The 15,146-nt window shown below is 39.7% G+C and overlaps 1 protein-coding gene across 2 annotated transcripts in view; it reads left to right on the forward strand.

Annotated features, from left to right (window-relative positions):
* Nucleotides 1-13,640, forward strand: part of PDK3 (pyruvate dehydrogenase kinase 3) — an 85,464-nt gene extending 71,824 nt beyond the window's left edge. The window contains exon 12 of one of the 2 annotated variants that reach the window (XR_008542053.2): nt 2,317-3,012. Coding sequence is in view for 1 of the 2 variants with exons in the window: in XM_003317396.7 (XP_003317444.4) it covers nt 2,317-2,347 (31 nt within the window). In the remaining variant the exon portion in view is untranslated. Of the gene's footprint in view, nt 1-2,316 lie in introns of both variants that reach the window. The other variant, XM_003317396.7, reaches the window with a different exon arrangement.
* Nucleotides 13,641-15,146: the final 1,506 nt, after the last annotated feature.

Genomic DNA, 15,146 nt, shown 5'->3' on the forward strand with positions numbered 1-15,146 from the left:
TAGGTTCTCTTCTTGAATTTACAAGGAACACATAGTCTATACCCTTTTTGTGTCTGGCTTTATGTGAGATTCATCCATGTTATTGCATGTAACAGTCATTTTCCTTTTTGATGCTTGATTTGACATACCTTTGGCCAATGAGAGCTATTTCCAGCTGGATCCTTAGTGTTCTATTGCCAAAACTCATTAATCTTTGAAAGCTTTTCTTGCCCAAGATGATATCCTAGATTCATCTTATACCTTCTGTGCCTGTGTCCTAGAATCAACTGTTTCCCTCAAGGAGTCTTGTTTCTTTTCTTTTCTTTTTTTTTTTTTTTTGAGACAGAGTCTCACTCTGTCACCCAGGTTGGAGTGCAGTGGTGCAATCTCAGCTCACTGCAGCTCTACCTCCTGGGTTCAAGCGATTCTCATGTCTCAGCCTCCCAAGTAGCTGGGACTACAGGCATGAGCCACCACGCCTGGCTATTTTTTTTTTTTTTTTGTATTTTTAGTAGAGTTGGGGTTTCGCCATGTTGGCCAGGCTGGTCTCGAACTCCTGACCTCAGGTGATCTGCCTGCCTCGGCCTCCCAAAGTGCTGGGATTACAGGCATAAGCCACTGCACCCAGCCCTGTTTCTTTTTAATCAGTATTAGAGATGCTAATCTGATAATTGGGGATGCTTGTTATACCTTTTTTAGGCCCTTTTCCTTGACAGACAGAGCTATAAAATATAGCTATATTTAAAATATATTTTAAATCATAAGTTCATATTGATATTTTATTCTATTTTAACATTGTAATGTTTCTCCCCAATATATTTTAATTGTATATATTTCTTATTATCCTGAAAAACTTGATTTTTAACATCTTTAACACAATGCAACAGAAAGATATTTGTACACAAATACAGTTTATATAGCTTTGCAGTATTGTACCATTTAGTAGCATTGGTCTTCTCTGACAAGTGTTATAAATGATATCCATATGGATGTTTATTTTTTTCTATGGAAGTGTCATGGTGGACTGCTACGCAATATTGCTGGACTGGCCACTCATCTCAAATGATGAAGTTTAGAGAAGTTTGGTTTGTGGAAACAAACATACTTACTCTCACCATTCCCAGCCAAGTTTAAGCTAAATCAGCTTGAAATACCTGGATCATATCAATTTCTGTTGATTCCATTTTCAGTCTGTATGTAAGTCAAATAGAATGTTGAGCATCGTTGTGACCAGTTGATTCAAACTGCTCAAACTATTGCTCTGATATGTGGAGTAATTTGAGTAGTGCAGAAGCCATCTTTAGAAAAAGGTTTGGTTGTAAAAAGGTGGCTTTAATTGAATATTATTTTAAAGGCAATTTTTAAACTAAGGTTTAAACTAAGGTTTAAATTTTAAACTGAAGGTTGTATGCTGATTAAGTATTAGTCTTAACTTCTAATATATTATTAGGTGAACAAATTTAAGCAGAAAGCAGTTCTTAAAATTTTTAAATGCTTAGCCTGACAGTTAAAATTGTTAAACTATACAAATAATCGGTAGAGATTTGGGGAAAGACTTTAGTAAGTATGGTAAATTCACTAGGTATTTATACATGAGAGGTTCTAAGAAAATTTATTTTCAAAACAGTTTCTAAGTGAGAGTTTTATTGAGATTAATTCATACAACATAAAATTCACCCTTTACAAATATATAATTCTGGCCAGGCACAGTAGCTCACGCCTGTAATCCCAGCACTTTGGGAGGCCATGGCGGGTGGATCACTTGAGGTCAGAAGTTCAAGACCAGCCTGGACAACATGGCAAAACCCCATCTCTATTAAAAATACAAAAATTAGCTGGGCAGTGGTGGCGGGTGCCTGTAATCCCAGCTACTTGGGAGGCTGAGGCACGAGACAAACCCAGGAGGCATAGGCAGCAGTGAGCCAAGATCACGCCACTGCACTCCAGCCTGGGCGACAGAGCGAGACTCCATCTCAATAATAAATAAATAAATAAAAGTATACAATTCCATATTTTTTAGTATATTCACAGAGTTGTGCAGCCCTTCCCACTATCTAACTTTAGCATATTTTCATCACCCCAAAAAGAAACCTCATAGTTTTTAGCAGTCACTCTATATTTCTAACCAGAGTTTTCACTGACAGTAAAGAACCGTTTTAAAGTATATATAAGTAATTAAATGGTCATTCTATTTCTGTAGTAATTGTAGAAAATAATTCTGAGATATGGCAAGGGTTTTTGAATTATCACTATAATGAAATACTCTAAGTCCTGGTCAAAACAGAGGAGGTTGTACTCACAAACTCACTATGGATATTCTCATTATTTTCTTTGTAGAGACAAGATCAAGACTAATAGAACTTTCTAGAGGACTGAATGCTGTGGTCCTCTCTGTGAAGAAAGATTGCCTTCTGCAAGTCAAACAGAGAGAACTGCTTTCTCCCACCTGCTCTGAGCGTGGCATCACAGTTATTCCTAGTGCTTAAATGTGTATTTTCTCTCTACCACCTGGACTTTCCCAAAGAGTTTTTCCTGTAGCTACTCCAGATCTTCCACTAAAGTAGTAACTTTTTAATGACATCTTGCTGTGGTGTGATTGATGCCTGTCACCGAAGAGCACAGAGCCTCCTTACAGCTCTTGTGCCCTCGTACTCTCCATCTTGTTATCATAGCGTCTGATGTCTTCAGTCCTTCCAGGATTCTGTGCGCCTTTCCCATTCCAGATACAGCAGATCGTACTGTTGCTCCTTGTGACCAAATACCATATTTGTCCCAAACCTCCACCTAGGGCCCTGGGACCCTGAAAGTGGAAGACATCAGCTGGCCATGCCCTGATGATTTAGTCCCAGAGCCCTCCGTCTCTCCCGTGCCTCCCTCCGCCACTCTATGATTTAGACTTTTGCCTTCTTCCATCTGATCGGATTCTCGTTGTGAGATGTGGTGACTTTCATGTTAGATCTTCTTCATTGATGCCTTGGTTTTATTTTAAAATTCATTTGTATATGTCTGTTGATTAAAGCATTCGAAATGTTATCTTAGAATTTTTCACCCAACTGCTTGGTTTCAAAGATCTTAAGTGAAAAACTGCCTCCTGGTCAATACCAAATTTGTACAGAGTGTGAAGTGGAGTTTTTATGCTTCTGTCAAACTTACATCCATCTAATACTGTACCTGTGTCATATTTTATTCATTTGTAGTCTTCTAAGGAATTGGAAGTTTCTGTATGATGCGCTTTACTAGTTGTAAAATAGACTATCAGAGGGAAAAGGCCTCTCTAGTTTATTTTTGAAAAATGCTCCAGGTCTTAATAATTTTCATTTTCATTCATATTAGTTTTAGAATTGTCAGCTCAGTCTGATTTTCACAATCCTTTTTGCTAAAAGTTGGAAGTGGGAATTAGCAGACGATTTGGGATAAGGAAAGAGGAATGATGTTATATTTACCCTTAGGAATAGAAGTGACCGAAGAATCCGGATTGAAACCAGCATCCCATATACAGCTCCACAGGATGTGCTTCTCTTCATGGTAATTTTCCATATATATCATCTACTTTGATTTCTGCCCTGTTTTAATGTCCATATAAATGTTTCAGTCCAATTTGTAAGTGTTGAGTCCACTGATGTAGAAGTTCTGACTTGTAAACCATTCATCCTGCTTTAGTCATATGATAGTACCAATGCAATTAGCTCCTCTCCCACCACCGTGGGGGATTTCTCCCTGAGATGAGGTGTGCTTTGACCAGCTGCATGTGGCTTGATTGCATTCCTGTTTCTCTTAGTTCCACTGGATCTTGTTTTCTTTTATTTCGTTATATTACCTGAGCTCAGGGTAGTTCCATTCATCTTTAGAAAGAGCTCATCTCTTCCATCCTTAGAAGGATCTCATCAGAGAACTCATATGTAATCAATCAGGTAAAAGAAATACTGATGTACTTCTGAGAGACTGGTGAGAGGTGGGTCATAGGAAGCCCATAGGTCTGAGGACCGAGTCAGTGTCTTGGGGATGGGGCTGTTCCATATGATTATTTTTGTGTGGCATAAAAGATGTAAAAAAAAAAAAAAAAAAGGTCCTTTACATGCAAAGACCCTAGCTTCCTTTTTTTTTTTTTTTTTTTTTTGAGACACAGTTTCACTCTGTCCCCTAGGCTGGAGTGCAGTGGCACCATCTCGGCTCACTGCAACCTCCGCCTCCCAGGTTCAAGCAATTCTTGTGCCTCAGCCTCCCGAATAGCTGGGATTATAGGCATGCACCACCACGCCCAGCTAGTTTTTGTATTTTTTTGTAGAGACGGGGTTTCACCATGTTGGCCAGGCTGGTCTCGAACTCCTGACCTCAAGTGACCTGCCCACCTCAGCCTCCCATAGTGCTGGGATTACAGGTTCGAGCCACTGCGCCCAGCCGACCCTAGCTTCCTTATAAACATGAGATAATATCTTCCTAGGCCTCAATTTCCAACGATACTCCTTTATGCTTTCAAGTGTGATACACTGTAGGAGAGAGGAGGCAGCAGTTTAGGGGGTGCTGCCTACTGCCTGACTCTGACAGCGTTTCTCTTGTTTGAGGAAGGCCCATCGATCACCACATCCTCACAAGCAGTACCATGTAAGGGGCCGAATATGGATAATATGGTGTAGAAAAATCTCATCACATTCTTCCCTTTACAAGTGTTTTTCAAAAGTAAAGATTGATTTCAGTGTCTTCATGACTTAATCGGTAGTTCTTTACTAGCACGCTTTTTGGCTTACTCACATCCATCTGACCCCAGTACAACCTTGCTTCTCCTGTCTTTGTTTTCTTCATTAAGAATTTATCTTTAACCCTAAAGCAACTGCAAGAAGAGTTTCAGGAACATCTGTGTTCTCCTGGCTTACTAGCCTCTTTACCCAAGTATTCATTTATCCTGTTTGTCAACTGTACATGATTCTTTTAATTTAGGCAGAGAATCTGGCTGTTTACTGGGTTTGCCTATAAGCAAATGGTCAGATTTCCCCCATATAGGTTGTAACACAAATAGACATGGACCCTTTTTCAGCTAAATTCTTTCCCATTCCTCTGTACTGCTCTTTCATTTACTCTATTTTATTTTAAGTGGGGACTGTGTCTATTTAAAATAGTGCCTGACACATAGTAGGTGCTTAATAAACAATGTTAATAAATAATATTAAAATAATGAATAATATTCATAGATAGTAGGTGAATCAAAGATAGAAAACTGTCAGACATTTTCCTTGGGTGGTAGGGCAACATCTTTCTAAGTTCTTAAACCATCCTTGTCTCTAAATTAAAAATATGGAAGTTCAAGTCAGGAGCTGTGAAAGTGCTGAATTTCCTTTTTATAGTGCTAAGAGATGACTTTAAAATGTAGAGAAATGCAAGGAAGTGGAGGGATAGATCCGCAGGAGCCATCTCTTCCTTTTTTTGTCTCTGAACATCTGATTTTGGCTCCTGAATACAGAATTCTTTCCATCCAAACAGTGTGACATAGTTTTACAGCCTTGTGTATAGATTCCAAAGACCTTCTGCATACAGCATGCCATTTGATCCTTACAATGCCATGAGCTGGACTATGCAGGTATATCGGTTTTTTGTATGAATCCCAAAGCAATTAAGGAGTTTGCCAAGGTAGCATGGTAAGTCAATGGAAGGGCCAAAGCGAGCAATTGGGTGCTTGGAACAGTACGCCAGGTGATTTGTATTATCTCTTTTGAGGAATTTCTTCAGTATACTATTCCTCAAAGGGTAAGCTCTAAACCCCAAATTATCTGTAGAGCAAGTTAATTCCGTTCAGGAGAGGGTTTCTTTTGTGTGTTTCCATTTTGGCATAGTTAGAGGAGATAATCAGATGGATTTGGCAGCTTTTACCAAAAATGACAGGCAACTTAAAGTGGATAGCTGTAGGTAATTACTAGAGTTATTTAGACTTAATTCTGTGTCTGAATGAATTCAGTGCTTACTGCCAGCCCTTTCATACAAAGACTCCACATTTGAGAGCTGATGTTTTTATCTTTTTTGCAGACTGGATTACAGCTTCGGTTGGGTTTTCTTGCATATTTACAAATGTATTCCTGTTGCTGTTACTTACGAACAATAACTTGGCTGGCTATCGGATTCTTGGATCACAGCCTTTTTCCTTGAATTCTCTGGAGACAGGATGTTATTGCTACTTTATGGTTGTCCATATCTGGTGGTGCTGACAGGTCTGAGTCCTGATGGATTTTTCTTCCCCTTTTGTAGATGACCTGATTGTTTGCCCTGGATACTTGAATTCTTTGTTTATCCTTGAAATTTAGTAACTTCGTTGGAGTATATCTCAGGATTGACTGTTGTCTGTTGCCTTTTTCTGGAATGCAGTGAGCATTAGATATGGTCATTTCAAGCCTCACTGCGTTTTGTATCAGTTTAGTCTGTTCTCTTCTTGAAAACTTCATTTTTATATTGGCTCTCTGTCATCTGTCCTTCACAGTTATCTTTCCTTAGATGGCACTCATCTCATCTTTCTTCATTCACGCTGTATGATTTTTTTCTCAAGTCTTATCCTCCATTTCACTGACTGAGTCAGTTTTCTGTACTGTTGATTCTAGGGCTTGTTCCTTGTAATGTGGCTTCCACTTCTGTTACAGTTTTATTTATTTTATTTTATTTTATTTTATTTTCTTCAAGATAGTGTCTCACTCTGTCACCCAGGCTGGAGTGCAGTGGTGTGATCTCTGCTCACTGCAACCTCCGCCTCCCGGGTTCAAGCAATTCTTCTGCCTCAGCCTCCTAAGTAGCTGGGACTACAGGCTTATGCCACCATGCCTGGCTAATTTTTGTATTTTAGTAGAGACAGGGTTTCACCATGTTGCCCAGGCTGGTCTCAAACTCCCGACCTCAAGTGATCCACCAGTCTCAGCCTCCCAAAGTTCTTGGATTATAGGTGTGAGCCACCGCGCCCAGCCTAGTTTCATTTTTTATCTCTTTCTTTCCTTAGCTCATTATGTTGTCCTCTTTGATTTCTTATTTCTTCCAGTGCTGAACAATTTTGTCTACAGTTTTAGTGGTTTATGAGCTCATTCTTTTTCTAGAGTGTATTTATCTATCCTTTGCATCTTTCATTCCTTTTCTTGTATTGTTTTGCTTTTATCTTGATGCACAAGTATCATGATGACCCCTTCTGCTTATTATTTATCTTTGCATGGTACCAGTTTTACCTGTCCAAGAAGAGTGTGGGTAAATCCTCCTTGACTCCTTCTCTTTTGAGCGAGGCATGTTTGAAGGATAACCTTAGCACTTGAACCCTAAGGCTAGCTCTTGATGGGTTGTAGTGGTGGAGGGTGTTTTTGGTTTTCATTCTGTTTGGATTTGGGGGAATAAGGAGTGACATGAAGCCTCCTTGGAACATGTTGTCTGTGAGTGCCTTCCATAGACACTGTTGAATCCTCTGCCCTGGGGGTGGCCGGGTCCCATTGGGAGACAGATCCTCTTTGCATTTCCCCATTCCCACTAGTCGTCATCCTAGCAGGAACATGGTGGGTTTGCACTTCTGCCCTCCTGGATTCCATGTAGCCCACATTTGTGAGATCGGCTCCAGAGTTGGTTTCTCTCCTCTGGTCCTGCTTCTCGCCGCTCTTCCTCTTTTGGATACCGGAGGGGATGAACACACATGGTTCATCTGAGATCTCAACCTCCTGTCCTCGTTTTTCTGGAAACATGCACGCGCAGAGTGTGCCCAGCTTCTCCCGACTGTTGCCAGTCCTGTTTTGCCAAGTTAACAAATGATCAGTAGAGTCTTGGGAATCTTCTCATTAACTGCCCAGCAGTTGTGGCTGCTGGAGACTCGGAGAAATGCCTGGCAAATGCAAGAACTCTTCTTCGATTCATCCCCAACTTGGTTGTATCTGTCAGACATTGCCCTGGAGTCCGTGGTATGGAGTTGTAGCTTTTACTAGTTTCATTATAGACAGCTTGTTGTTCAACTTTTGGATGTGTGGGTCAGAGGGCAGGAGCACTTATATAAACATGCATTTATTCTGCCATCTTTTCAGCAGTCCAGATGCTTAAACATTGACTTTGAAGCTAATGTCCTTCATAATCTACATTTGAGCAAACAGAAGGAAGCAATATTGCCAGCAAGAAAGGACGATTAACTTAATCAATACGGGATTTTTGTTTACTGTTCTGTGTGGGAAGATAACTTTTAAGTCAAGTTCCTGTCTCATTGATTAGAGATATCAGTACCTTCTGGTTTGAAAATAGAGGACATATGACATTTTAATGAACTTAAGTTATCAGCCATTGACAATTATTAGTTAGCTGATTAAATATGATAGAATACTCCAAACTAGCACATTACCAGAGTTACCAAGAGACGCCTAAGCTCTTCTTTATGAACAGGTTGTTGGTGGAGCTGTGCCACTGAGAGGGTTAACATCTCTGACACCTTAACTGTGCCACAGGTTTTCTTACCTGTCTTTTCAATCAACCCATTTTAAAATTTAGTTCATCAAGAAAGAGAAAGGTGTTAAGTCTTCATCAGGATTCCTTTTGGTTTCTCATGAATACATATTCACATGGTTTGGAGACCTGGAGCCCACCACCAAAGCACACTGAGTTAATGTTTTGAAAGTGCATTTGTAGGTAGATCCTGGGGCTGGGGTTTTATTTGGCCTGTTTGTAGAATTGAAGCCTCCTTGCCTCAGTGGTCAGCACATCCCACCAGACATCCGGCAGCAAGCTTTCGTCACCTTCAGAGCTCTAGCATAATGATCAAGGAGCACTAGTGTCAGCCTTGCTGTATGCACCAAGCTCCACCCTGGGCAGTGCCTTTCCCTAATGTCTGTCCTGGTGTGAAATGGAGACTTGAAGACCGGTACCCACATGTAAGAGAGGTTAACGAAGGGAGGGTGGCAGAGAGAGGAGTCATGTGAAGGAAAGCTACCTTTAGTCCTCCATCGCAATACTGTCCAGTGTCTCCAGTGTGCTAGAAACTGTGCTGAATGCTGGGCACATGGCAGGGGTCAAAGCAGACAGAAATCCCTGCCTCATGAACCCACTTTCTATTAGGGGAGACAGACTAGAAACACAAAAAGGACATTGAATAGTACGATTGAGAGATGAGTGCTATGGAGAAAAATCCAGCCAGAAAGGGAGATGCAGAAGATAGCACCAGATCTTCTCAATGTTGTTTTCATCATGGACAGGTGCGTTCCTTAGAAGATGAAGTGTTAGTGATTCCTGAGTTTTTCTCACCTTCACGTCGATTGATCTGAATTTGGAGAGTCTGTTTTCTGTGTCTGGCTCTGCACTCAACTTTGCAGGGAACCCTGTCGAGGTCCCCACACTGTGGCTTCAGGTAGACAGAGCAGACGGGAGCCCATTTTAGTTCATTGTCTTGCTGACCAATGGGGAACTGTGGTCAGGTGAGAGGAGGCAGCTTTTACAATCAGACTTCATTGAATAGTGTGGGCTGCTGTTTCCTTGTAACAAAACCCCATAATGATGGCAGTTTCCGGATGTGTCTTTTTAGGACTTCAGAACTTATTATTTGAATAGAAGTTTAAAGCATCTGGATGATGATGCTGTAGCTAAAACAGCTGCTTGTCAGAAGAGACCCTATTTAACACTTCTAAACTTGTTTCAGAGGTGGAGGAAAGGATAATCTGGGAAGGCCTCTCTCTCAAGTCCACAGGTTGGTATCAGCTGTGTTCATCCCCCAAAAGGAAAATAAAATGACAACAATATTTTGGTCACAGAATTCCTGAGAAACCTCTGTTTCTACCTTTATGTCTTTAAGATAGGGACATGAATTCCCCATGATCTGGGTGATAGGGTTAGGGTGGCCAGGACACTGTTACTTTGTGTGTGACACAGGTGGCTCCTCATGACAGTTCCTCCATGCCTTAGAACATGTCTGTCTGGTCATCCCTGGGGGTAGGGCTGAGTGACCCAGCAGTGGGAGATTTAACAACTGGAGAAGATGGGATGTGTTTAATCATCCCCAGAGGTAGGGCCAATTTGTCACCCTTTAAATAGACTTATTTGCATATAAACTAAAGCACCTTAGGGCATCATTACCGAAAGTGTCTAAGCAAATGTCTGATACAGTTACGTGCCTGCATTAAAAGAAAGCAGCCCCCTTATCTTGCCTTAATATCCTTACAGTGTTTTAATAAGTTCATAATGCATCCTGTATGTGCATTTTTTGGCATAAAACACCGAAAGGTGGAGAATTGACTTCAGTTCTCTCCATCCTTTCCCCTTAAGTGTTTGTGGCGCTGCAGGGGCAATGTGCCTCCCATTGGAAGTGGTGACTTCCTCTTTGATAGAGGTTTGCCTGTCTCTTGAAAATGAAAAGAAGCGGAGATTGATCTCTGGAGTCCCATGGTCCAGTTTGGACTATTGGGAATATTTTTTATGGGATGTTAAAAACAATATTAGAGACGTGAGATAGTAAATTTGTGGTAATACCGGATCCAGGAAGCTTACAGTGAAGAGTATGAACTTAACCTGAAAAGTATTTCTCTGTTCTATAAATCTCTCAGTGACATTTGGATTAATCAAGCATAATTAAATGTAGTTAGATTTTTGTCAGATTGTAGTTCAAAATAATATTCATCTATGGAGAGGGTAATATATTATGTAGAAATTTTATTAAGCACTTTAGTTAAGCAAACACTAAGGAGAACAAAATCAACCTCAGGAAGGTTAATTACTAAAAAAATCACAAAGTATAGTAGATTATGTAAATCATTTTAATTTTGAATACCGTGGCTTGAGCTTTAATTTACATAGAGATGTATTTTGGATTTGTTTTTCACATTATATTTTCTAGTACAGGATTGCAATTGCATTCTTGAAAAGTTCTACTCATTTTAGGATTCCATTAAGTTTGCTTAACTTTTTTCATGTTATAATTTCCAAAAGCAAAGAATTACAATTGTATTCTAGCTAATTATTTTAATGTTTCACTAACTTTGTGTATATTGTAAGACCATATTTTTATTTCTATACAAATGATGATTTTAAGAGAAGTATCAGGAGAGAGAATGTATATGAAAGCATCGCGTCCACGCCTGGCTTTGCAATAAGTGTTCATTTAAAAGAAAGACATTTACAAAGGTAAAACATAAGAGTTTAGACTATAGCGATAAATCTTTTTATTTTAGTAATTTCTTTAAAGGGAAAAGTAAAGAGATCAAAATGATTTTATATGTATTTTTTTTGTACTCAGAGAATTACATTTTCACTACCCCCGCCTGTCTCAGGGAATAGCCTTTGATAAGAATCCCATGGAAATCTCTGGAACTCTATTACAGTGTGTTCAGATTTGTTAGTTCATATGTAAATTTCAGAGCTAGAGCTTCAAAACTAGAGTATTGTAATCTCAGGAACATAAGATTATCCAAGAAGCCTGAACCTTGCTCTTTTCATGATAAATGACATCCAAATTTCCTTTGTCTAGGAGATAAGCATAGATCCCTTTTATCATGCTTCTCTGAGATTTTCACAGAAAAACCCTGCAATTTGATTTTGTTTGATAATTTTGCTTTTTGGCTTTTCAGTGAGGACTCTATTTTCCATTGGAACTGACTCCTTTGGGGATAATAAGCTTTCACTTAAAAGAACATTCCATTAGATAGTTCTAACTTCAATGAACCTAAAAGTGGCTTCTTAATTTGAATAATCTGGATAACTTTTGCAAATGGGTCAAAACAGCACAAGTATCAACAATCACGTATGTACTGAGTAATATTTGCCCTCCAGTTAGCAAAGTCAAGAAATGTCTAACTCTGGCACACAGCACTGGTTTTAACTACTCTTTAGTTCATCTTTGCCTTCCAAATTGGTTGAAAATGGCAAGCTTAGAATGGAATGCATATTAATAACAGAACCACTTAATGTTTTAAAATATTCATACCTTGAGATTCTTTTTGAGAGAAAAAAGAAATCTTAACATCCAATTCTAGTTGTTTTGGCTTTTCACATATGCTAGACATGAAAAAGGCAGTTACAAAAGTGAAATCCGATTGGAAGTCAGTGGTGTCCGCCATTGAGCCGTGCTAAATGTTGTGTCACAAAAGGAGTTTGTGAAAACAGGATGAGTAGAAAATGTTATACTGTTGTTTCTATCGTGGCACCGCTTTCTTATAAATTCCATTTGCTTTTTGTCATCTGAACTGTTACAACCATGGGAAACCTCAGTCCATATTTTTAAAAGCACTATATACTTACAGGAAAAACCGACTTATGCCTTCATTGAAAAAATGTTGAAGTTAATATCCCAAATGTTTAATGAGCATGTTTTAGAATATTTACAGCTAAAGTCTGTCACTTTAGGGATTTGACAAAACTTGAGACTGCCTGCCACTGAAGAGGGACCAGGCAGAATCTTCTCAGCCTTGTAACCAGCGTTAAAAAAATATAAGGGGCTTGATGAGATCCTAGATCTGCTCCTTTTCTCCTAGGTGCCTGGGTAACTCCTGGGGAAAGCATCATATTAAGTCCTTTGGTATCATGCTTTTCAAGCAAGGTGTGTGATTTTGACCAATGAATTGAGCTGATATGTGATTTTGACCAATGAATTATGCATCTATTTAAAAATTACCAAGTGTATCTTGACTCTTGAGTGGACAGTCAAGGCAAAGTTTACTTAGGAAATGTAAAGTATGGAGTGTTTTAAAAAATTCAAATTGAGTTTATTCACTGTTGGAGGAATTGAATTCTATTGCCTCCCTCATTTCCATTATGTTCATTGTTACAATTGTGCTGCTCTGTTCTCATTGTGATGCTTAGTTCTCGTGTAGAACTGAGTGCTACACTCTGATTAGAAACTGGAGTTGTGCTTGAGTCAGTCCTGGAAAACAGGACCCATTTTTAAGAAGAACAGAACATACCACTTTGGCATTCTGGCTGACCCTAATTTCTGCAGAGTTCCTTGGTGTTAAAATCATTTGAGGTCATAATTGCTGCTTATGGTTTATATACACACCATCTGCTGCTCTAAGTTCACATCCTCTCAAAAGTATGCAAGTGCTTGAAATTTAAATATTTCCCAGATCTAAAACAACTTGTGACTACCTAAGAAATGCTTGAACCAAATAAGAAACAGCACTGTGGAATAAAATATACCATTGTGAACATATCTGATGCTGCAATGAAATGTAAAGTTCCTTACTTTGCTGATTTTTCATCATAACTCCTTGACTCATAAAAGCGGTGTCTAAACTGGGAACAGCTGCTAATAGGGTAAAAGTGTTATACATGAAATAAAAGTTCATTACAATATTTGTACTCATAAGTCAAAATCTGACCTGGTTCGCTTTGTGCCTCTGTCAGCCTACTTACAGTGATAAATGTACACAGAAGTCCAGTGTTCCCAAGGAGCTTTGTTTATAGAAAGAAGCTTGGTCCCCTCAGTTCTACTGTTGTGTGGCCTGGTTGGTACATGCCGTCATGATGAAGGATGACTTTGGTTTGAGATAATTTGTCACTCCACATTCCATGGAGAAAAGTGTTTCATTTTGATGTTGGAAAAACATGACCAGAGAAGCGTGTGACTCAGATAATGTTCCCCGGAAGTTGCAGAGCAATCTGTGGTGTCTGTCATAGCCCAACTAGTCCTGGAGCACATGGACAATTCTGTACCCCAATAATCAGAACAATAAAATGATAGTTGTGATTCACTGTGCGTCACTGTGGTGTTTTGTGAGCCCTCGTCTATTTCTCATCACTCCCACCTATAAACTTCTCTCTCTTGGTTTCTGAAATTCAGTACATTAACGGCACCAAGCACCTTTGCAAATTGCTGGGAATAGACAAGGATGCTTGCTTAAAGTCTTATGATTGAGCGAAGGAAAATAGGTTATTTGGAGTCCCTAGCAGGGAACATGGAGCTCACCTTTTTTGGGGAGCATCCTATGGATGAAATATAGTAGCTGTATAATAGTAAACTGTTAGAGTTGGTATTTTTCAAAATATGGTCCATGGATAGAAGAAAGAGGGCCATACACTGTACTGTCTAAGTCAGGACACTTTTGAGAGTGAAAAAGAGCACTATTAACAATTGTTTCTGTAAACCGTGTAAGCAGGTGTACACTGGCACGGTCCTGGGCAAACTGAGATGGCCTGGCCATGGCCCACCCACACCAGAACGACCTGAAATGCTGGCTTATGCAGATTCCTGGGCCCTACCTCAGCTCTTCTACTGATTGATTCTCTAGGGGGTAGTGGGAGGCCCAGGAATCTATATTGACAAATGCTCCAGGGGAATTGTTTTAAAAACTAACATTGCAAACTGCTGCCACACGGCATCTTCAGAAGACAAACAACTTGAGTTTTTCAATGAAAGTGCTATTGGTTCCATGGTCTTTTATAATGAACTGGGCAGCACCGACACCAGAACCCAGTGCCTCCAAAGACATTTGGCTACAGTTAAGTGCTTCCTGAATAATTAACAGATGTAGTCCTCACGCTCTTTAGCAGTGTGTAATTCTTTTACTAAACATTTCGTGGTGAAGAGGTGCCTTTTCATTTTTTATTGGAGAGCCACATAACTGCTATCTTCCATGTTTAACGCTAAAAAACAAAAGTTCTCAAAAATTTGAGGCAAATGCCTTGGTTTTGAATGGTCCTTGGGGAGTGTTCATATCAGGAAATCACGTTTGTCTTTGTTCAGCTACCAATTATCTCTGTTAACTGTACCTTAGTTTCCTCATCTATAAAATTAGGGAGTTTCTGGGCAGAGTGGCTCATGCCTGTAATCCCAACATTTTGGGAGGTCAAGGCGAGAAGATCACTTGAGCCCAGGAGTTTGAGAACAGCCTGGGCAACATAGCGAAACCCCCATTTCTAGGAAAAAATACGAAAATTAGCCGGGTGTGGTGATGCACACCTGTAGGCCCAGCTACTCAGGAAGCTGAAGCGGGAGGATTGCTTGAGCCTGTGAGGTCGAGGCTACAGTGAGCCATGATCACGTCACTGCACTCCAGCCTGGGTGACAGAGTGAGACCCTGTCTCAAAAATGAATGAATGAATGAATGAATGAACAAAATTAGGGAATTGGACTACGTGGATTCCAGACTCCAGGTTTGATGTTTTGTGGCACTCTTTAAAAACCTAAAATGGGAAGCAATTACTAATCTACTTTCATGTTGTTTTTATATATCTATGTATATGGAATATAAAAGCAG

Source organism: Pan troglodytes, chromosome X (genome assembly GCF_028858775.2).
Source record: "Pan troglodytes isolate AG18354 chromosome X, NHGRI_mPanTro3-v2.0_pri, whole genome shotgun sequence".
Lineage (NCBI taxonomy): Eukaryota > Metazoa > Chordata > Mammalia > Primates > Hominidae > Pan > Pan troglodytes.